Source organism: Aquila chrysaetos, chromosome 5 (assembly GCF_900496995.4).
Source record: "Aquila chrysaetos chrysaetos chromosome 5, bAquChr1.4, whole genome shotgun sequence".
In the NCBI taxonomy this organism is placed as follows: domain Eukaryota; kingdom Metazoa; phylum Chordata; class Aves; order Accipitriformes; family Accipitridae; genus Aquila; species Aquila chrysaetos.
Genome location: NC_044008.1, coordinates 66,459,584 through 66,481,709, shown reverse-complemented (window position 1 = coordinate 66,481,709; position 22,126 = coordinate 66,459,584). Strand labels below are relative to the sequence as shown.

The 22,126-nt window shown below is 36.7% G+C and overlaps 1 protein-coding gene across 6 annotated transcripts in view; it reads left to right on the top strand.

The window, feature by feature from the left end:
* Window positions 1–22,126, top strand: part of FOXK2 (forkhead box K2) — a 76,340-nt gene that overhangs the window by 40,653 nt on the left and 13,561 nt on the right. For all 6 annotated transcript variants that reach the window (XM_030013615.2, XM_041123813.1, XM_030013616.1 and 3 more), the window contains one exon: window positions 20,904–21,098. In XM_030013615.2, the coding sequence (XP_029869475.1) occupies window positions 20,904–21,098 (195 nt within the window). The remainder of the gene's footprint in view (window positions 1–20,903; window positions 21,099–22,126) is intronic.

Sequence of the window (22,126 nt, the reverse complement as noted above, 5' to 3'; positions counted from 1 at the left end):
TGATTATAGTATTATTCATTCAGCTTTCTAAGTATTGATAATTGCTACAAACATTCTGGACCTGGAAACCACAGTGTGGATGTCAGTTGAAATGTTCGGATGACAGGCTCATTTAGCAACACAGGAAAGAGATGCAATAGGTAAAAACCACAGTAGAACTTCAGTTTGTTTATCCTCTTGAATTGAAATTTAAGCCTTTGTTTTTAAAACCTTTTCCTGGTATTGGTCTGTCCAGAAAGCTGAGAAATGCAACTAGTCTGTATTATCAGCAAATTCCAGAACCGTTTAACAGTGCTCAAATGCCTTGTGAACCCTGGCAAGACAAAATAACCTTCTGCAGTGAATGGTACAAAACTGTATGTATCATTTCTTGCCTGTTTCATTACTTAGTTCTTGACTAGCTGCATCCCTTCTTTTTTTTCTTTCCTCGTGAAGGACTGACTACTGGCCTCTGAGGAGTGCTGCTGTTTGAGCACAATCACATAGTGACTGCAGAAGTTCTTGTGAGCTGATTGAACTGTACAAGTTCTGAGTGGTTAAGTGGAGGAATGGGGTGAGATGGAGGTAACAGACAGCAGCAAGGTGACAACAAAACAGGCTTTTCTGGAAGTGCTTAATTTTTACTTGTCGTCTTTGCTTGAATATCCAATTCTATGAATGTCCAGGCTTTCTCTAACAAAACTTTCTTCATTATGACTGACATTCTGCCAGAATTCTGTTAGAACTTTTACAAATTTTAATTTTCTGAGCTGTTTTCTGTTTTGAAGCTTTTTCTGTGGGCTAAGGTGCTGTTTTCTAATACAGTAATTTTTTCCTTAACTGCATCGTAGGATATAGGGAATATTACCTGTTTCAGATAGAAAAATTTGCCACTAATTAAATTTTGAAGAAACTTGTCCGAAGATGAAATGGGAAGCCTCATTCACAGTTGGGAGAAGAATTCAGATTCTTCCACCTGTCTCTGTTTTAAAGGTGCAAGTTAAATTCTGAAAGCAATTTGTGATCAAGATTTTAAATTTCCTTCATGAATTTTGGCCTGTTGTGAATAGTTTTTACTGTCTACTGCAGTACAGGCAGCCAGAGCAATCATCTGCAAGCGCACCCTAGTACACAAATGTTTACTTTTCTGTCAGTAGTGAAATAACCCTGCTTGTTTTATGGTGTGGTTATTCTGAGGTTGGAAGATTGTTGAGCCTGGAAGAGATCACTAACCCCAGCTTGCTACTTAGCTATAAATAAGTTTGGTCTGCTCTGGGCTAGTAAGTACACAAGATTCTTATGTGAGGTTATTCACTATTATCTAAGGTTATCAGCAAAATGGGTGTTTTTAAGCCTTTAAAGAAAAGAAACATGCAAACCATGCCAAAAAAAAAAAAAAGGCGAGAAAGAATAAAAGAAGCATGTGAATGTAAATAATTCAGCCCTCAGTCAGAAGGATAAAATAAAATTCTATGAAAGTTTTAAGGTTGGGGTTAGTGTTTTATTTTGGAATAGTAGTAGCTGAAGAAAACATTACTCATATTTGTGTATGCATGTTCTTTGTGTTAGCTGGAACATAGCTGAGAAGTGTGCCATGAAATAACTGAACTTCATCAGAAAAGCGTAAAAGCATGGTTACGTAAAATCCAAAATAACCATAATGTAAGAGAGTATGATTTTTTCTACTTGGGGAAATAACAGGATAGTGGACAGGGAGCAGAGACTGAGGAAGGTGTTTCTGAGGAATTGAATTCAGTAGTTTAATCAGAAATGTTGGTTGTAAAAATTAGGCTTTTCTACAGTTTTTGAAATTAACTAAAAAAAACCTGCAGTTGTGGAAGTGAACATGGGAGGTAGCAATGTAGAAATGTGTTGCCCAAGTCTTGTTTTGTTTGGGGAGACTTGAGAAGGCAGGATGTGTTTTTGGTACTTTTCATAATACTTACTCTGATGCCATTCTTGTACTGAAATGCACTTATGTGCCTTATCTTCAAGGTAAACTATTGTGTCTGCAACTTTTTCTTTTTGCAGAAACATTTGATGTTAGGAGGGTTAGGTGGTTTTCTAGTTCTTCCAGTTAAATTTCTTATCTTGAAGGTCTGAATAGTTTAGGGTTAATTACTTTCAGATAAATATAGGTAAGTACCAGGGGGCTTGGGTGCCTGTTGCAGTGACATTGCATTTCAACTTGGGAGATCCCTGGGCTCTGATTAAGGAAGTGTTGGTTACTGGATGTGTTACATTAATGCAATTTTGTCCTACTTAAGATTGTTTTGTCTTTGTGGTAGCTGCTTGTTCAACTCTCCCCAAGAGATTTAAATAATAGAATATATATGACTGCCCTATGTTTTTATAGGGACGTTTTGTGGTAAATAAATTTCCAATGGAGAACATACTGACAGCGTCCGATACAGAGAGAGCAAGAAGTTGGACTGATAAATTTCTTCACTGAGTGAAGGAGACTTTTATTTTTAAATCTGAAAGGACCTTAGATACTTGTATTGTGATGGTTCACACCATCTTTAAGTCATTAGAATAACCCTCTTAAAGATGTTCTAAATGGAGACAGGATTTGACTTGTGCAGGTAATGATTTAATACAAAAATACAAAGGAAAGAGAAATTGCTCTAGGGGATTTAAAATTAAAATACTACAGGATGGGTATTTAAAAGGAAGTAAATAGATCTAATCATAGCCTCTGGTCTAAATGCAGAAGGGGTTGATATGGTCAGAAATTAGCATACAGTAGTGAGGTGGTGATCCTTTCTCAAATGATCTGTGTGTCAGCACTAGAAGCAACTTTCTTGGTATAACTTCCACAGAAATGGAAATAACTGTAGAGTGGGGAGGCAGAGCTGGCTGTTAGAGAAAGCAGGTATTTGACGTTGTGTGTTTGAACTCCAACTGAATTATTTTTTTTCTTCTACGTTTTGGAGTCTTAAAACTACACCGTTGCATTTCATTGTCATCTGGTCAACGGGCTGCTATATTGCTATGTTTGAGACTCTGAATGCATAGAAGAGTGCACAACTTCCAAGAGTGTTGCTGTTCTGAAGTTTAAATGCATGCACATCTAATCCGTAGCATGTATCCAAGCAGAAAGTTGCCTCTAAGAATCACAGGTACTACAATAGTAATTTTATATAATCTTACATAAACTGAGTCTACTGGTTTTAAAAGTTGCTTCACACTACCACTGGTTATATTTAATACAAGCTCTTCAAATGAGTTAGTGCCAAGCAAAGCATTGTTTGGAGTATGGAGAAATAACCTGCAAGCCAAAATTAGCATGTATTCATTTTGAGTGGTGTGTGTTTCGTCAGGGCTGCCCAGATCATGTCGTCCCTGAAGGCAGCGCATTTCAAATTTAAATGTTTAAGCTATTACAACATGGAACATGCTGGTGAATGGTGCCAATAACATACGCTGAACATATGACCAGCACATGCCCCCTCTTTAGCGTAGGCCATGAATTATTTAGTTTGTGTTCCAAGCTGTTTATTTTTGAGATTTTTTTTCCCTCTGTCAGTGTCAAGCACTGAGCCTTTTGTTTCTTTTTTTTTTTTCTTTTCTACTGTTGCTATTGATTCTGTATTTCTAAAATTTTCTGCTGTGTTTACCACCACCCCCCCTATTTTGTGCTAGTTCTTTCAGGATGCGGTCCTTGGTATCTCATGTGGTAGTGTTATAGAAACTGTGGAGACCAGTCTGAATATTTTCAGCTTGAAATTGAGAGATAAAATGACCTTATACTTAATCTTTTGGGACTTGGTCTATATTCATTAGTTAGCCGTGATACTTCTTTGTGTAAATTTTTTACCATTATGTTTAACATCTATGAAATAGCAGGTTTTTTCTCTCATCCCTTGTCATCTTTAGTTAGATAAATGGTGTTAAGCATACACTCCATAGGCCTGTTCTGATCTTTAAAACCATTTTTGATCACAGCTTAAGTTCACAAATTGCTTGTGACTCTTCAGTTGCAGCAACTTTGTGCTGTGGATTCTGGTGCAAAATATCTGAGTGAGCACTGACCCGGACTGACAGTCTGGGGAGTACTAGGGAGCAACAGTAAATAAAACTTTAATATACATATAGATACATCACATCTTTGCAGTGTGTTTTATAACATTTTAGGGAGTATTATTCTCTGATAGGATCAGGCTTGACATGAAGTTAATTTGACTTGGTGAGATTTTCAGAATGCAGCATCTTGTAATTATTTGTGTGCACTATAGGTAACATTTAACATTGCATACTTATTTATATAGATTATTCTCTTAAATTCCGTTTTCTCCTGAGAGCGCATTGAGTTACAAGATACACTGTTAGAGAAGGCTTTTGCTTCTCCTGTTAAGTATATTAGTAAACTTTATTTTTTAAGCATTTGCAGTAATTGAAAGTATCTTTCTCATTGTTCCTGTTTTAAAAAGGGATTTTTTTATTTTTAACCTCCACATTAGATTCATACACTAGTACAGTTTTATTAAAACATGAACAGCACTTTGATCTCGTTGTTTTAAGTATACCTGTATATAAGATTCAGGCCATGAAGTTAAACTGTTAACTAACCCTTTGGTTTCAAGGTTAGTTAAAACAAGCTAATTGGTAGTTAGAACTGAAAGAACCATCCTGTTCTGTCCTGTGTGTTAGCTCTGGTGTTCACATGGTGTGCTTGTCAGATTAGTTTACTGGTAGGCCTGAAAAACAATCCCTTGGAAGAGAATGAGAGGCAGGTTTAGGATTAGTTTTCTGTCAATTCAGAAGTGCAGTTGTTTCCATTACCAGATGGGAAAAAATTAATAGGATTGATAAAGTGTCTTCATAGTATCTTATGCAGCAGTTTTATCAGCTTTTTAGCTGATGTAAAGGTTCTCTGCTCTTGAAATGTCTTGGTCATTCTAATTCCTGATCCTGGCTCCATTGGTCCAGCCGCCCCCTTACACTGGCTCTGGCACCACTAGGTCCCTTGTTAGCTGGTTCTCTCACTAGCCCCAGAGAATACTATTTTCCTCTTAAAAAAATTTTGTTTTGCTGGGTTAGTTGGTGCTGCTTTAGCAAGTTCAGTCAGCTTACTGAGGGGCCTAACAAGTCCTACACTTAGCAAAGAAGTCCTTGGCCTCCTACTCCATGGGCAAAAAACCTACATAATGTTTCTGGACACTGCTTCTGCGAGGAGAGTAAGTTCATAGTCAAAGATGCTATCCACATACCTCAGAAGAAGAAAAAAAAAAAAAAAAGTAAAAGGTGACTACTGTGGACAATGAAGTTGGACTGGAAAAGCAACAAAACTGTGCTTGTACTATTTTTAGTAGTTTCTAAAATGTTTGTATGATTGATGGTCCTCATTTTGCAGTTCAACACAGATATTTGATAACTAGTTTCTGGTAGTCTCTGTTAAGCTTTGTGTTTTGTTTTTTTGAGCAGTGACAAAGAGTTTGAGGGTTTCATATTGCATTTCAAGCTTTCTGTGTCAGGTGATGGTGTCCTGTCTCATTGCCTTTACAGTTCTTATGGAAAAGTCACTCATTCTTGTGACACTTTCGTATAAACTGACTGTTGTTTTCTCAGGAGAGAGAGCAAAACTGATTGTAAGATATAATTTTGTAACTGAACTAATTAGTGCTCTTAAGGTCTTCCCGATGTGAGTCCTGATGATGATTAAAGGAGTGGTAGTTTAAAAATATCTAGTGAACCTTTTTGACTCTTTCCAAAAACCATGACAAACTTGTGCATTAAGGTTAACATTTAATGAAAAAACTTGTAATATGTGGGGAAAAAAATCTTGATTCTTTCTTTTTCTTGGGGGAAGGATGTTAAAAACATAGTTCCATACAGATTGTTTTTAATCATCTAAGGTGTCTGTTCTCTTAGTTTTTAGCTCTTTTGACTTAAAGCCCGTACATTGTTCTCTATGTACTGGAAAAGTGTACATGTTATTAGAGTACAGGATAAGGCCATGGTCATGTTCTCCAGAATTGTTAAAGAGTTTCTTAGATACTCATATTTTAATCCTTCTTCTCTTTTCCATTTTTGCTTTAATTTTTCTTTAATAGAATTTAAAACGAGAAATATTACTCTCTTACTTTTGCAGATGGGTGTTTCTAAGATCACAAAATAATTTGATGTATGAGTTAGAAATGAGGGAAATGGGCTTCAAATATGTAGTAGTATTTGTTGCTACTTCTGTATTTATGATAACTAACTTAGGGGCCACCTTGGATATTATGGTAAATGTCACATTTATTTATGGTACTTCCTGTACGAACACATAGATTTTAAAAAAATATATTCTCAGGATAAAGGTTTTTTTGTCATTATTGAAGGAAGTATAGTATAATGCCTTATACATATATGGAAATTGGGAAACGCTTTCTGTAGCTAGGGATTAGCATTTCATTTCAACATAATACATCTTTCTGAAAATCTGAATCTTTCAAATACTGGTTGGCTTTCAAGTCTAAATGGAAACATGTTAATTTAAGTACTGTGAAAATTAGTGTTTGCTGTTCTTTTTTTATGCAGTAGTGTATGCATGGAACTCATTTGCATCTTTTCAACTTTGCTATACAAGTGGATTCTGCAGTGGAATTTTGAAGAAATCACATGACTGATGAAATTGTTCTTAAATACGCAATCCTACACTGAAATTTCACTACAGAAATTTATGGTTTTATAGCAATCAATATTTATGCATGACAAATTAAATAGTAATAGCAAATGGTCATCTGATACAGGGAAGGTCCAGCAGGTTGATATGTAGGGAGGGGAAGGTGGGAAGTTTTTGATCGATAATTTGGAGGATTATTTTTATATGACAGTTTTGACAGCCCCATTTGGGGAAGAATGATGCTCAGTTGATAATCTAGGGAAGCCTGACTTGAACAAATGTCATTTGCTTTTTCGGGGGGTGAAAGTAAGGCACATTGCTTTTTACATATACGTGTGTATATATATATATCTATATTATATATCTCTAGGAAAGCTTTGCAAATTTTTGCTCATCGAGGGAAGTTTAATTGTTTGAGCAGTTCAGCAGAATGTTCCTTTGTGTAGCTGTACAGATCCTCTTTGGAATTGATTGCAGTTTGCTTTTTTTCAGCATTTCAAAGCAGTTTATAAACTTAACCGCATCAGTTTGGCTGTACAAGAGGAAGAGAAGACTGGACTCAACATTAACTTTTATTCTGGAAGACTTTAACTAATGTTGTGTTAGTTACTACCTACAAAGTTGGTTTGACTCTAGCATATTTCAAAGAAGGACCAGAGTTCAAAGCAGTGATGTGTAGTGAAATAGTGCGTTATGTACCGGGACCAGTTTTTTCCATTTTGATGTTCTGTTTTCAGAAAATTTAATGGTCTGGAAGAGCTAAATCACAGAATAATAATAAAAAAAGGTCTGGAATTTGAAGCTAAACCAAAAGAAATCACTCTCAAGACAAGGTTGATTAGTATCAGAAAACCTCAGATTGGGTTTGGTTTACACAACCAAACTGTGCTTTTTTGTCGTTACACTCGCATAGAGTATTTGTTGTATGGGATCGATCCAGTTGTTGTGAACTCTGCTGCCTGTCTGTATCAATGCAGTTAAAGTAAAAACAAGTTGAATAGTGTACAGCAGTGCTCTTTATTTAAATAGGACAAGACATAAAAAGAAAAGTGAAGATACCACTTGACATATATTTCCCTCTCCGAAACAGTTTGGTTATTGCAAAAAAAAAAAAAAAACCAAACCCCAAAATCAGTAATCTGGCTGCTTTTTGGCCAGTGAAAGTTTTTGCAATTTCATTGCACTGGTTTGGGGCAATATAAGAGTATGATTAATTAAAAGTAGCAGATATAACGTAGATAAACAAAATTAAAGTAAGTCCTTCAATATTGCAAGCAGGTAGGGCATACTCTTACTTTTCAGCACCTCCAGCTGTGTGTTGCTGTGATATTTGCAGGTTGTTCTGCACTGGTACAAGTAACAGACACGACTGAATAACAGGTTTAGTAGCTTGACAACTCTTCGTCACCTTGAATTGAGGAACTCTTGTTTATTACTAAAGGAAAGCAAACGAAGAATCCTTTTTCCCCAGATATATTTCAATATTTAGGATATAAATTTTAGCTTTTTCTGCTTTATGTTTGTTTTTTAAATTACTTGAAATACTGTTGTAACTTTTTTTGTTTGATGATGAAAAAAAAAATCCTGCTTCTCATAGATACATAGGAAATGAGGTTTGTGTAGCTTAACATCTTCAAATTCTTCAGTGTATAACTGTATAGATTTTAATTAGAATGTCTGCATTTAATGTGCAGTTTTCATGGTTGAAATAGTAAAGGACTGGTGAAATGAAAATTCCTTTAGCTCTCTTTGGGAGGACGTGATATACTGCTTAAGACATGTGTGCATGTTTTATTTTTGCCATGTAGGCTTCACAGCCACTACTTTTTTGCTCCTTAAGCAGCTACTCTTGTGCAACAAACTCTTGACTGAAATAATTCAGTCTTACCTAATTAAATAATTTCCCCTTTACTGAAGATGTGTCTTTCACCTGGTGTTCTGCATCTTAAAGTGGTTGTATGAGAAGGAAGACTTAAGGGATGATCCAGTGGTTTAAACAAAGATTGGGTGTTGGGGAAAAATATGTTCTGTTCCCAGCTCTGTTGCACGCTTGCCAAAATGACTTGGCCAAGTCACAAATCTGTTTAATCTGTTTTTAAAAATGGGGATAATGCTTCATGGGTGGAGGCAGGGGAGATGATGAAATTCCAGTGCTCTTTTCTAGCACTTTTTATCAAGAGCTATGCCTTGCCTTTTTAAATTGATTTCTTGGGTTTTGAAGTGGCTTACTTTGTCTGCAGTGCAAACACCCTAGTTCTCTCCCTTTCTGACTTGCCTCCTGTCTCCCTGTTTTTGAGGACTATTGGTTCTGGTGTTGCCAGTGCTCCAGGCTTTCTTACATACACTGTTCTGTGTGATTGCTGCTATCTCTAAACTTCGGCATGCCTAGGAGTGCAAAGAACACTGGATCTAATGTGTTATGCAGATGTGTGTTCAATACTTCAGTGATTTCTAATGAAAGATGTTACAGAAATGCAGAGCGGTATGTTTATTCAATTCTCTTTGAGACCTTGAAAGTAGTGGATATGGGAGTGTAGAAATGCCTTAGTTATTTACTAATATGTGATACATAATTGCCATTACTCCAACAAGTTTTATTCCTAGTGTACTTTCTAGTATGTGTACATCTTTAGAGCAGTAGAAATTTTGTGAGGAATGCTTGACTTAAGTGGTCATAATCCATTCTGTAAACAGTATCTGCAGTCAAAATACTGACTTTCTTGGTCAAGCTAAAAGGTCCCAAGTTAACGAAACTTTATTCTGTTGAAAAGCATTGAATATGCCCTCTTGTTTACAAATGGAGTTCTGCACTTTTTTTTATGACTAGTAGCTTCTGGAAGCTTACTTTTTTGTATTAGTTCAAATCTCAACCTTTTAAAGAGAATGGTTAGAACAGTCGCATAATAAAACTTTTTTTTATATAGTAAGTACAGTACAGCTTTAAGTTAAGGTGTCGTGATGGTTTTACTTTACCTTTTTGAAGAGAGATTAGACTGTGAGATGACTTAAACTTACTAAAACATCAGCAAACTTCTACATTTCAGCTAGAGGAGTTTTCTGCTGGGTTAGTAAATTAGCTGGAGATACCGGTGGCTCCTGGTAGCAGGTAGGTGGAATAATCATGTGGCTGGGAACAGAACTGGTGCAAGAAGCAGGGAAGAGCCTGCCCTGTTTGGCAGTGATGAGCTGTTACATCGCTGTATCTTAGGAAATCATCCCCAAGATCAGGCTTTTATTGCTAAGAGCCTGGTTGGTACCTATGCTTCAGGAATCTTGGCTTATATTTTTCATTACTAGATGATGTTTGGAGTGGGTTTCATTTTGCTTAATATTGGAGGGGGGGGTGTGTGTGTTGAGTGAGAGTGTATGTGTGCCTGTGCCTAGACTCCCTTTAAATTCAGTGAGAAACAGGCATCCCTAGACCTGATTTCTCCAAACCAGTTTAGCCTTTTCCCTTCTATGGGATGTACACCATTAAGTGTCCTCTCATTTTCACTCACTATAAAGGTTGATGAATAACACAGGTACAGGTTTACGCTTGGAGAAATTAATCCCATGCTTCATTTTGCATGCTATACCCTTTCCTCCTCTATACTATTGTTCCTTTATCAGTACAGTGACAATGGTTAACACGTATTCTGATGAAGATTTTTATTTAGTCTGTTTTTTTATTCCTGGACAGATGTCCGCTTGCGTGACTATCTGACTTGTTAAATCAAGTCTGTTATTTTTATTTGTTTTTATCCTTTTGCACTTTTCCTGCTGCCCCTTGTAACAGTCCATGATTTGAGAACTTGGCATGGTCTTAGAAGAATAGGTCCGGAGGAGAGCATCTTGAGGAATATTTTCCAATAACAATGTGTTTGTTGTAGATTAAATAGTTTCTTTGCTTCGTGGCCTTTCAGACTGTTTGGAGTCTTGAATGGTTCTTGAGTGCCTACACAAGTGATTAAGGAAAGTAAGGTTATGTAACACTGTGGAGCAGTCCATACATGTAAAATTTCTAGAGGGTCTGCACCTCCACTAGAGAAGTTTTAGGAATTTGGAAATAGCAGAAAAATTGAAAAGTGGTTTGAACAAACATTCTGCAGCGTACAGTTGGTTAAAAAAATATCTCAGAATATAATATAAAATCTTGATTTCCATTGAGATGGCCAGCCCAGCAGTATGACCAAAGTGAAGCAAGTATGGAATGGCCCTTGAACATCAAACATCTTTAGGTAGGTAATTGTGAAATTTAATTAATGCCCATAGCTTTTTGAGAAGAGTGAAATAAGTCTGTTCTTTGACCAGACAGATTTAAGGGGGAAATTAAACACTGCTGTCTACTCAAAATTAGAGTTGGTAGGAAGCAGTTTTTGTCACTCCTCAATGGCCTGAGTTAGTCATGGATCTCTGTGTGAAATAAAGGACTATTCTGCTCTTGGAAGCAGAGTTCTGTCTTGAAAAGCCCATCTAAAATAAACTTTGCTTCCTTTATGCAGGAATAATCTTTTTTTCTGTGTAGCCTTGCCTTTGTGGGTAGCTGTTCTTTTGGTAATGATTAAGGAGTTTTGGCATAATTTTGCAATACAATGCAGGTCTCTGATGAGGTAATAAATGAAGTCTTTTGTTACTAAAGTAATGTGTGACTCATAAATGCTTTTTTTATGATTATGCTTGCGTCAAAACACATCATGACAGCACTTGGTTCACTGTACTTCCCCCTACCGTTTTAATTGTAAGGAATAGTAAAATGCCAAGTGCTGTATGTTTGGCTCTAAGCAGTTTTGTTTGGTTTGTCAATAGCTTTTTATTTAGCGCTGAATAATATTATTATAATGTCAGTGTTTCCGTATGAACTTTTGCGTCCCCGTGAGGACCCCACAACTGAGGGTGAAATGCCAGGCACCTCTGTAACTAGCTGACTTGGTAATAAAGGATATAGTGGTTTTGGTTTGTCTACTTCAGCTCAGCTATGTTTGTAAACCATATGCTTTCCGAAAAGTTTTTGAATGGTATTTACTGTCATGGTGAAAGTTTGAGCTTGCATATTTGATAATAGGAAACTATTGTTAAATGCAGTTATCTGAAAGGGAGAAGAAATGATGATTTTTTTTTTTTTTCTTTCCTGTTGCAAGTGTTTTGTTTCTGTTTTTTAAACAGGAAACTATTGTATTATAGAGTTATGTATGCTCTGTTGGGACTCGAAATAGCTATTTGAAATTTGGCAAAGATAGAGGCACACAATCTTTTGGACAAATTTTCATTTGTTTTTATAGTTTAGAACGAAATTTAGGGGTAGAGACCACACAACCTGACTCTGCATACGGCTTTTGTGTACAGAGATGCTAAATACCCGAAAATGCAGTGTTTCCATAGGCGGAGTTTCTTTTGTATTCACAGGCTGGGGAGCCTCAAATTCCAGAGGCATTACATGAGCAGTTTTAATGAATTAGTGTCTGGTTTTCCTGCAGCAGATGTGACAAGCAGCTTTATAAGCTGCTTCCCATCGATCGCTGTTTTCCAGCTCTTTTGTGTCTTTCTTTTGCTTAGAGAAAAGCAACGTGAAGAGCTTGGTTTCTACAGTAACTGCTGCCTACATTCTTGCCTGCAGGCCAATTTCTTTCTCAGTTCCTGCAGTCTGTGCAGGGCTACTGTATTGAATTTCTTTAGGTTTTGTTTTGGTTGTTTGTTTTTTTTTTTTTCTTGCTGGTTTAAATATTTTACCCTTTAAGAAAAGAGGAGAATGCAGCGGGAATTTGTGATTTGAGATATGTATTTTTAATTAACCATAGCACATTTCCATGACTGTAGGATAACCTAAATGTTTTTGCTGCTGATCAATACCAATGTTTGTGTGGTTGGTATATAAAAAAAATGAAATGTCTGACTGCCAAAACAAGAACCTTTGAAAATTTGTAATAGCACTTTTGTTAATGCTTATTTCTGCAGCATAATAATGCAGGGGAGGGGTGAGGTCAGCTTTAAGTTGTTAACAGTGTCATTTACATTTGTAGCAAAATTACTGTAGTTGAACAACTTCAGGAAGGGTTTTTTGCAGTCTCGAATCTTAAATGCCCTTAGAGAGATGCTGGTGAACATAGGGTTAATGCATTGTTTCTTATGAAGTTAGCTTTCTAAGTGGGAAAGAAGAATTGAATATAATTTCACAAGAACATGTGTTTATTACTTAGTTTGTATTTGCTTTTAGTGGTTCAGGAATGTTCCTGTTGTCGTCATCAATATTCTGTTGTCATAGGATCATTTTTTGATGCAGACAGGCTTGTTCCAGATCCTTCTGAAGGCGGGTTAGCACCATTCCTGTAATGAATACCAACAACTTTACATACTTCTTATGCACTTGCTAAAACATGAGTGGTGAAGTATGTAACCTAGGTTTCCTGTGGGGGAGCCATTAATTTACAACTAGATGATATTTCCAGCCTGTGCTTACAATTTGGTGAAAGTATTTTGTTGGCCAACTTGAATTAACATGAGGCTACAGCAGTATTTCATCACTTCTGATAATGCATAGATCTTTGCTTTAGAATCTTAAGACATCTGAGTGTATAGATAGATCAGTGATCTTTTTCTTTAGGGTGTTTTTTCATACTGCTTTATGTCACTGGGTAGACAGTGATGGCACACCTGAAAAAACACACAAATACTTGTGAAAAGTGTGCCCAGTGCTCAGAATAAAAAGTCTCATTGCTGGTTTAAAAATCTGAGAGTGTTTTATTCCTCATGGTATTAGAGGTCGAGCTTGCTATAGAGCCCTCACATTTTGTGTTTGTGGAGGACATGCTTTGCAACTATTGATCTTTGGTCAACAGAAATCAATTGCAAAGGATACAGAGAATTAAGGGAAACATGCATGAGGTCATGATTCATTCCCCAGAGTAAAAAGCTGCCACTTTTTAAACGGCTTTTTGGGTAACCTCTAGAAGTGTCCTGACTAGTAATGGCCAAACATAATTGAATGTAAATTTATGGTAAATTAGCCAAATCAGGACTTAGTTTAAAACCATGGAGGCAGGGAGGAGGAGGAATCCATCCTAGCACGTGTATGTGTACATGTACTTGTAGGAAGTGATGCTGTGTTCCTGCTGGGGTAGTTTCTCACATTGCTGCATGGGGTGTGGTCAAGTGCAAGCAGAAGAGCATTAAAAACTTCCTTTTTAAAAAGTTAGTAGAGGGGTTGGGCTTTGTGTTTCTTTAATATGAATTTTAGAAGTAATTTTTTTTATCCCCCCCCCAGTCAACAGAGGAAAATGGATACTCCTTTCTTCTATTACCAACAGTGTAGAAAGTTTTACAAATGTAATGTTTAAGCTAACATTTCTGATAGGAGCACAAGGTTATACCTCATGTAGATGAACAAGCACCTGTACAAAAAATTGCCCATGGAGAAAGTTCTCTCTGTTTTGGACAATAAGAAAATAATTATAATCTGATTAGTATCATAATATACTGGATCACCCTTTTTCAGTGTATCCATTATAAAATTTCCTATACTCTTAGCATTTTTCTTATTATGGGGCAGTACTTTCTTATGTAATCCTAGAAGAGACCTTGTAAAACAAATTTCTGAACAGTTATTTGTGTTTAAAGAGTCAAGGAAATGCTTACTACAAAAAATTGTGTAATTTTATTCCTAATAACCTACACTTTATTAGTAATCATTCAGTGCTGGGGGTTTTCAGACGGCTATTTAATAATGTGACTGTTTGGATGGGTTTATATATCTAGCTTCATTTTTAGTTTGGAAACCTGGATTTTTAACTGTTAGGTACTCTAAGATTATCTTGAAATTTTGACTCTGCTTTGAAGCAGTTCAGTTAAATTTGTCTTTTTTAATAAGTTCTGGTTTTGTTGGTTCTGTTTAAATCTAAAGGTGGTGATTCTATTCTGGAAATGGACTGCAGTATTGACTTCTAGTTCAGTTAAACACAGCCCAAAGTCTTAAAAATAAATTCTGGATGTGAATAATTTAGTATGCCTGCTCTTGGTATTGAGCAGTCAGAAACCTTTTGGTATAAAATTCAGCAGATGAAGTTAGAAAATGTAATTGTGCTTCTTTTGGAAAAGAGTAGGCAGAGTGAAGCAGCCACTTTATCCTTGGTATGGGAATTGTTGCTTTTTTCCAAGTTAATAGAAGTTACTTCTTTCAGGTATCTCCAAGACATGGAGTTGCATCTCTTCTTACAGATTTCCTAGTGGTTTGTGTGTGTCAGTTTGATCTGAGAGAGGAACTGAGCTAAGCTCTTTCTTTAGAGATGCACCTTTTCTCAGGACATGAAGGCTCAATACACAGACTTTACAAAGACTGAAATTATATGTAGTTGTACTTCAACTTTTTGAGCATTTTTTACCTCCATGGTATTTCTAGTTGCTTTTGTAAAGACTCATCTTTTAAGACTTGCTTTTTTAAATAATTGGTTAAAAAAATAGCTAGATCTAGTTTAATTTATAATTCATTTCCTAATAATCTATTGTGATGAAATCACTAATAAATGAAGCAGCAAATGGAGAAAAGATGAAATTGTGGTCCTTGTTCTTTCATACTAAAATTTACCCATTAGCAGGACGTCATACAAATTGTGATTTCCAAGTACCGTGTTCCTATGGACACTTGAATGCCACCCAGTTTTGACATGCTGGTCTTAGATTTCATTGACAGCTGTTACGTCGAATGGTGCAGAGGAAGTGGTACCCATGTGTGGCTTTCTAACCTTGTAGAATTGGGGTCAGTGCTGTTACTCATCAGTGACCGGGGATATGGGACAGAGAGTACCTGTTGCAGGTCGCAGATAATGCCAAATTGGGGGTGGGGAATCGTTAATATGCTGGAGGGCAGGGCTGTCATCTAGAGGGACGCTGGCAAGCTGGAGGAACTGACTGACAGGAACCTTGTGAAGTTCAGCAAAGACAAATGTAAAATCCTGTGTCTGGGTTGGGTAAAGGCTGGGAATGACTGACTGGGGAGCAGCTCTGCAGAGGAGGACTGGGGGGGTCCTGGGGGAGAGGAGGTTGTATGTGTCTCAGCAGTGCACCCTTGTGATGATGGGGTCTGGCCTTGTATCGGGCAGTCACGGTGTCTGGTTTTGGGCCCCCAGTACAAACAAAACTGATGACAAACTGGAGAGGTGAGGGGGGGGGCTGCTGAGATGCTTAGGGAGCAGGCACATACGGCATATGAGGAGAGGCTAAAGGACCTCGATTTTTTTTTTTTTTTTTTTTTTTTTAATTTGCCTGGAGAAGCCCAAAGGTGGATCTAATTGCAGTCTTCCCCTGCCTAAAGGGTGGTTGTAGAAAAGGCGGAGCCAGACTGTGCTGAGAGGCGCACAGTTCGAGGATGAGCAGCTGTAGCAAGTTGCAACCAAGAAATGTTACCTGGACAAATGAGGAAAAACCCTTCACCATTAGAGTGGCTAATTACAGGAATTAATTGCCCAACTCTATCCTTGGAAAGCTTCAAAATTTGATTAGACAAGGCCCTGAGCAACCTGGTCTAACTTGGAAGTTAGCCCTGCTTTGAGCAAGAGATTGGGCTAGAGACATCCAGAGGTCCCTTGCAAACTCAATTTCTCTGTGGTTCTATCTGAATAATGTAAAAAAACCAACCAAACCAGCAATTTTTGCTTTACTTTTAAAATACAATTGAATCAAAAGTGGGCCTGGAAATATGCACTGTAGTATCTTGCTGGTGACTTAAGCTTCAAAGTGTGCATATCTTCTACCAGAAGTATAAATAAAGTAATTGCCTGTGAGGTTCATTTTTACTGGAGTGATGGGGGAAGACTAACTGGGAGGTGAATCATCAGTAGGTAGGTAAGAGGAATTAGAAAAGGGATTGGTTTCAAATCTTCCTTCCATGGAGGGGAGGACATATCTAGAAGTATGGTGATTTCCATGGTTTTTGTTAATTCACTGATCAAAATAGGGGAGGAGAAGGAAGTACAAATAGCATCATCTTAGCCTGCTGTACTATCAGAGAAAACCTAAGTTGAAAAAGGTCTGTTTAGTAGTATGAGTGTTGTTAATTACCTCAGTTTCTCTTTGAGGTGAGTTTACGCTGTTGCCCATGCTCGTGTTTAAAGTATTTGAAGTCAAAAATCGACAAAAGTAATCTTCCAGATGTTGACTGGGTTCTTTTTGTGGGCCTTACCTTTTTAAAGTAAAAAGTTGAAGCTCTCCTTGGCTCTCAGTAAATCAACAAGAGTTTGAAAACTCTCACCTTATTCTTTTAGATCTGTTTAAAATATAGGGGGATCCTTAAGTTAACTGGTGTTCAGTGTCATAGTTGGTGTGAAAGAATTGAACTAGACAGTTGTAACTACCATGACTTGGGGGGTTATTAGTGCCAAACCCCTGTAATATATTTGAATGTAAAATCTGGAGGTGCTGATAAAAGGAGCAGTAGGATGGCGGCTTCTGTCCAATTTCTGTCCTGGTTCTTAAAAGACAATTAAAATGGAATAATTCAAAGGATACTGAGGCACTGAGTGTCATAGCAGGGTTTACGTACAGGGAGGAAATTGAATTCCTACTTCCATGTTTTGGTTCCCCACATGGAGACAGGATGGAATTCCTCATTTTCAATCAGGTGGTATCTTCATATAGGCAGAATTACAAGTGTTTAATTAGCTTTTCCCTGCAGTACAGATGGAACTGCAGAGGGGAAGTGAGAAAATATTGGAAATACAGGTGTGACAAAACTAGACTTGGCACATATTCCCACAAGACTCTTACCTGGCACCCTGCAAAGTTGCTAAACTCTTTCTTTAGGGGTAGTGCCTAGATCAGCATGTCTCTGTTTTGCTGGGAGCTGTAGAGATAGTAAGAGTTTTCTAGGGAATAGTTTGAAATGATTTGATGCTTCTTGTCTGTTTTCCAGTAGTCAACCCAGAATGAACTTTTTAAAAAAGAATAATTAGAATCATGAGTTGCATTTTAGTTGTGACACCTCTGCTGCAGTTTCCTAGATTGCATACTGGCCTCCTTTGTGATGCTCTGTAGAAAGCACAAGGCAAGTACTCATCATAATCAATAAATATACAAAATTATTTAAGTATGGATACTGTGAATAGTTTTTTGAAATACATAAAATACAACACTGGCATGTCAGCTAAATAGTGCTATTTGTTTTCATCACTTAGATACCTAACACACTTTTCATCATGTAACTGTTTAAACATGGATGTTTTGTAAACATTTGTTTTTAGGAATCTGTTGGATCAATCTTGGTGCCTCTGTTTGATTTCCTACTCTGAATGGCATCATCCTATAAAGGAAGAATGGTAGTTAGTTGAGTAGGTGAGGTATAGAGTGACAGCTTGCAAAACTACACTTTTTTTTTTTTTTCAAGTGGGTTGTATAGTTGGGTTTCTTCTGTAGCAACCATCCTGTGGTAGCACATCCTGAAACTATTGCAAACACTTTAAACAGTGAGTAAAATCAAATTCAGCTTGCTGTTGACTAAACGTTTGATCACGTCTCTCCCTGTGGGTGTGCTGTGGTTTTTGTTTAGTTCATTGTATAACTAAAGAATATGCCAAAACCAGCTTGATTCTGATCAAATTAGAATGTGTTCCTTGCTTTGATTTTGGAAGTAAATGTAATATGTTTGTGTTAATGCAATTTATTCAGAAAATCTGTTGGTTGGTATGCACTCTTTATTCTGCTTTTTGGCTGAATTCCAGCTATAAAAAAGTGTTTCTATTAAAAAAAACTCTGTTTATAAATATGAATCAATTGAGACATGTGGTGTTTGGATAATACTCAGGTGTTTGCATGTTCTAACCAGACAGTGATTTGTAAGTGTATTGTGTCTTCCTTAATAACACCGTCCTTTCAAGCTCAGCATGTGAAATGTTGTAAACTGTGACAGTGACACCTTTAGGTTTTAGTATAGTTCCTGACTATACGTTCTGAGTTTGGCCCATTTATAACCTATACAGTACCCTTGATTAGTCAAAGCTCCTGGGTTTGGGGGTGGTTTTGGGGTTTGGTTTCTTTGTTTCCCTCCCCCTCCCTGCCCCAAACTTGATTGACATTTGAGAGCACCATGTCTCTGCTATACTTTGAAATCTGTGCTTTAGTCTTACCTGAGTAAGCTGCCCTTACCTTTTTTTGTGAAAGATACCCACAGGGGAGATAATACATTAAGCTAGTGCAATAGTGTAAGAAGGGAGATGTTTTAATATGCATACTTATATGGAATATTGGAGGAGTTGTCGAGTATACATTTTATGTGTTTCCGTATTTCTGGTCTGAGCTGTGAAGATCTACCTCCTCCCCGTCCTTACCCCACCCCAGCACTGTAGGACTCTGGTTGCTCATTATTATGTACTGGATTGTTTTACTAGCCAGTAAGAAATCTAACCAGTGAATGAGCATCTAAAGCTATGTCTGGTTCTTCCCACGTTTGTCTTAAGTTGAAATAAGCTTGGTCTGAAAAGCATTAAGTTAAATAGAGGCTATAGAGCAGGTGACTAAAATTTAAACCTCTATGTCCAACAGATGTTGTTCTTCACAGATTTTTAGCAAAAACGATGTCTTTGGCTACCCTCTTTGCATACACTTGAGAAGTGGTGTTGTCATTATTGCTGATTAACTGAAATGTTCAGAAAACATTTTTTATTAGCAAAACAGCTGAGACCTCTTTCAATTGTCAGTAAAAATACAAGCAAAAAATACTTTCTACTGGAAAAAGTAAAGAAATTAGTTGTTACTGAAGGTATTAAAAAAAAAAAAAAAGAGAGGAAAAAAAAAAAGAAAACCAACCCAGAAATTGGTCCATTTAACTTTCTTGCTGAAATGCATGTGCAGTTTTTTTGGCATAGATTCTGTTCCTAATTTAGTACATTGAGCGTGTTTCAGAAATAGGTCGTCTGTTAAATTCGGACATGGTCCATACTGAGAAGTAAGACTGAGAGAAAAGGAAGGTCATTGTTGATTCTCTTTTTCCTGATCCTTGGGTGTGTATTGTAGGAAAAAAGAATCGCTGCAGTGCATGTGGCAAGAAACGTAGTGAAAAATCAAATGCTACCTCTGTTCTATAAACATCCTTAGATTAATTTTAAGAAATAAAAACCAAAACAGGAGAGCTAGTGTTTTTAAGGCTACTCCACAGCTGAGTATTCCTTCCAATTCTTACATCACTTTTATGTTTAATATATTTTTCCAGAGAAATGATCACTTTTGTTTACAGTCTGTATCGTATTCATAGCTACATTTCTTAGGCCTGTTCCAGCATGCTGTTGTTTCATTTCTTTATAAAACTAGATTTACCCAGAATCACTCTAAAAAAATTTTTTTCTAAGGTTTGTTTCTGGGTATTGTGGCAATGGAAAGTCCTTTTCATCATGTGGAAGAGGTGTGTAAATATAATTGTGGGTTTAGTGCTGAGTGTCATTTAACAGCTTAAGAAAGGGCAGATAGTGAAGTTATTTGACCTGTATTTTTATAGATGCTTTTGTTGAGAGAAAATTAAGTTTCTTGTTTGCTCAAGCTGTTTATTTACTGAGAAGTTATAAATAGCCTGTTCTGTTTAATTGGGTTAACTTCTAAATGCTATATACAGAGATGTAGAAAGGAAAATACTCAAAGGTGCATTCATTGTATTTTATTATCCAGATTTTTAAACAATTGCGCATTGTTAATTTATCACTAGTCTTTAAATTTGGGCATGCAATCTTTGGTAATATACAAAAATGGACAATTTATTGAAATTGGCTCTTAAATTCAGCTCTGAAAAAAGATAGTTGAGTGTAGTACTACAACAGCAATATACTCTGTAAATGATCAGAATTAGGATTGATATGTGTTTAGTTTAATAAGTATTTTAAGAGAAAAGAAACCAAATCTTTTAGTTAGACCAGTCTGTGAAACTGGGTAGACCTCAAATTGGCCAACGTTTATGCTTGTGATTAATTTTGATATCATGGACCTACTTGTTCGTTTGCCGAAGCTGTTCTTTGGCATCATAAAATAATAGTCTTTTGTCTTCAAAATAGTACTTCTTTTAGGGATAGTTGCAAGATCAGGATGAGCCTCAAGAAATTTAGAGACAACACATAAACTGCCCTTGTTACAAAGAATTGCGTTTGCTTATATTTCTTCCCAAATTTTAAAATTGCTTACTTGGGGATCTTTTTCTGGTCACACTGATCTTTCTGTATGATCTGTAAAATGAAGATGGTTACAGGTAATTACATAAGATACCATACGTTCTCATTTTTTAAATAAGGTTAGGTGATACGTGCAAGTAATGCAGAAATTCTTACATTCTGTAAACAAGTGGCTTATATATTTGTTTTTTATTTTTCAGCTGTACTTTCAGGTTTCCCAGCACAAACATCAAGATAACTTTCACAGCTCTGTCCAATGAAAAGAGAGAAAAACAGGAGGCCCCGGAGTCCCCAGTGAAGCCTGTGCAACCCCAGATCTCTCCCTTAACAATAAACATTCCAGACAACATGGCTCACCTGATCAGCCCTCTCCCTTCTCCCACAGGAACTATCAGGTATTTAAACCCTGCAGATTGGATATAGGGCAATACATGGTTACAGGCTTGAGATAGCTTTCTAATTCATTATAAGTATTTTGCTTTTGTGGTACAAGTTTAGTTGAAGCTCAGCATTACCTGCCTTGGAGAAAAGCACCATTCTGCTAACTAATAAAGTCAGTTGCATGAACAACTTTTAATATTCAAATTTAGTAAGTTAAGTGTGTAACAGTTTGCTCAGAAGCCTGGCATTCCTAGAACAGCAAAGGAGCATATCTTTTTCTTGCATTCCAGGTGATTTAGATTGCTTTTTACTCTTGCATGCTTATGGCAACACTTTAAATGAGATAAGTCTAAATTATACTATTTTTAAACATTCTCATTAGTTACTGTCCCCCTGAAGTCTATAATCAGAAAAAATGTTTATCATTAGTGTCGAAAATAGACTGATCCCTTACTCCAGAAGATTTGTTACTGATGAGTCATTGCTGGAAGTAAACAGATGTTTTACTTAAAATACAGTGTAAGATGTGGAGTTTAGTGTAGGGAAATCTTCTGCAGGGGAGGTTAATCTGGTTTTTTTACTTGCTGTGCTGCTTGATTTGCTAATTGTAGCCATTGTCTGACTTGTTCTTTGGGACCAAACTCAATTAAACGTAAGCTGTCCTCACAAACTGATAAAATTAGTTTACATACAATTTTGAAAACTCATAGAAAGTTCAGGAGCAAGAGTTTATTTAAAGGCACTGAAAATTGCGTTTCAAAGTCACATACATGCTTTTGAAAGTTTTTTCTTCTCCTCTCACTTCCTGTGTCTTCACTTGAGTGAAGGACTGTTAATGCTTGATTTTTAAAAATGTAGATCTGGTTAATGAAATTTGAATGTAAGGGTAATTGACTTCTTTCATGCTTGCCAAGATCTTGATCTCAATATTGTGGTGTTTAATGAGATCTATATAAATGGTGGAAGTAGAGAGAAAAGAGATCTAGACTTGACTGTATAACAGGTTTGCTTTCTTATTAAAATTCAGGGAAAACATATCTTG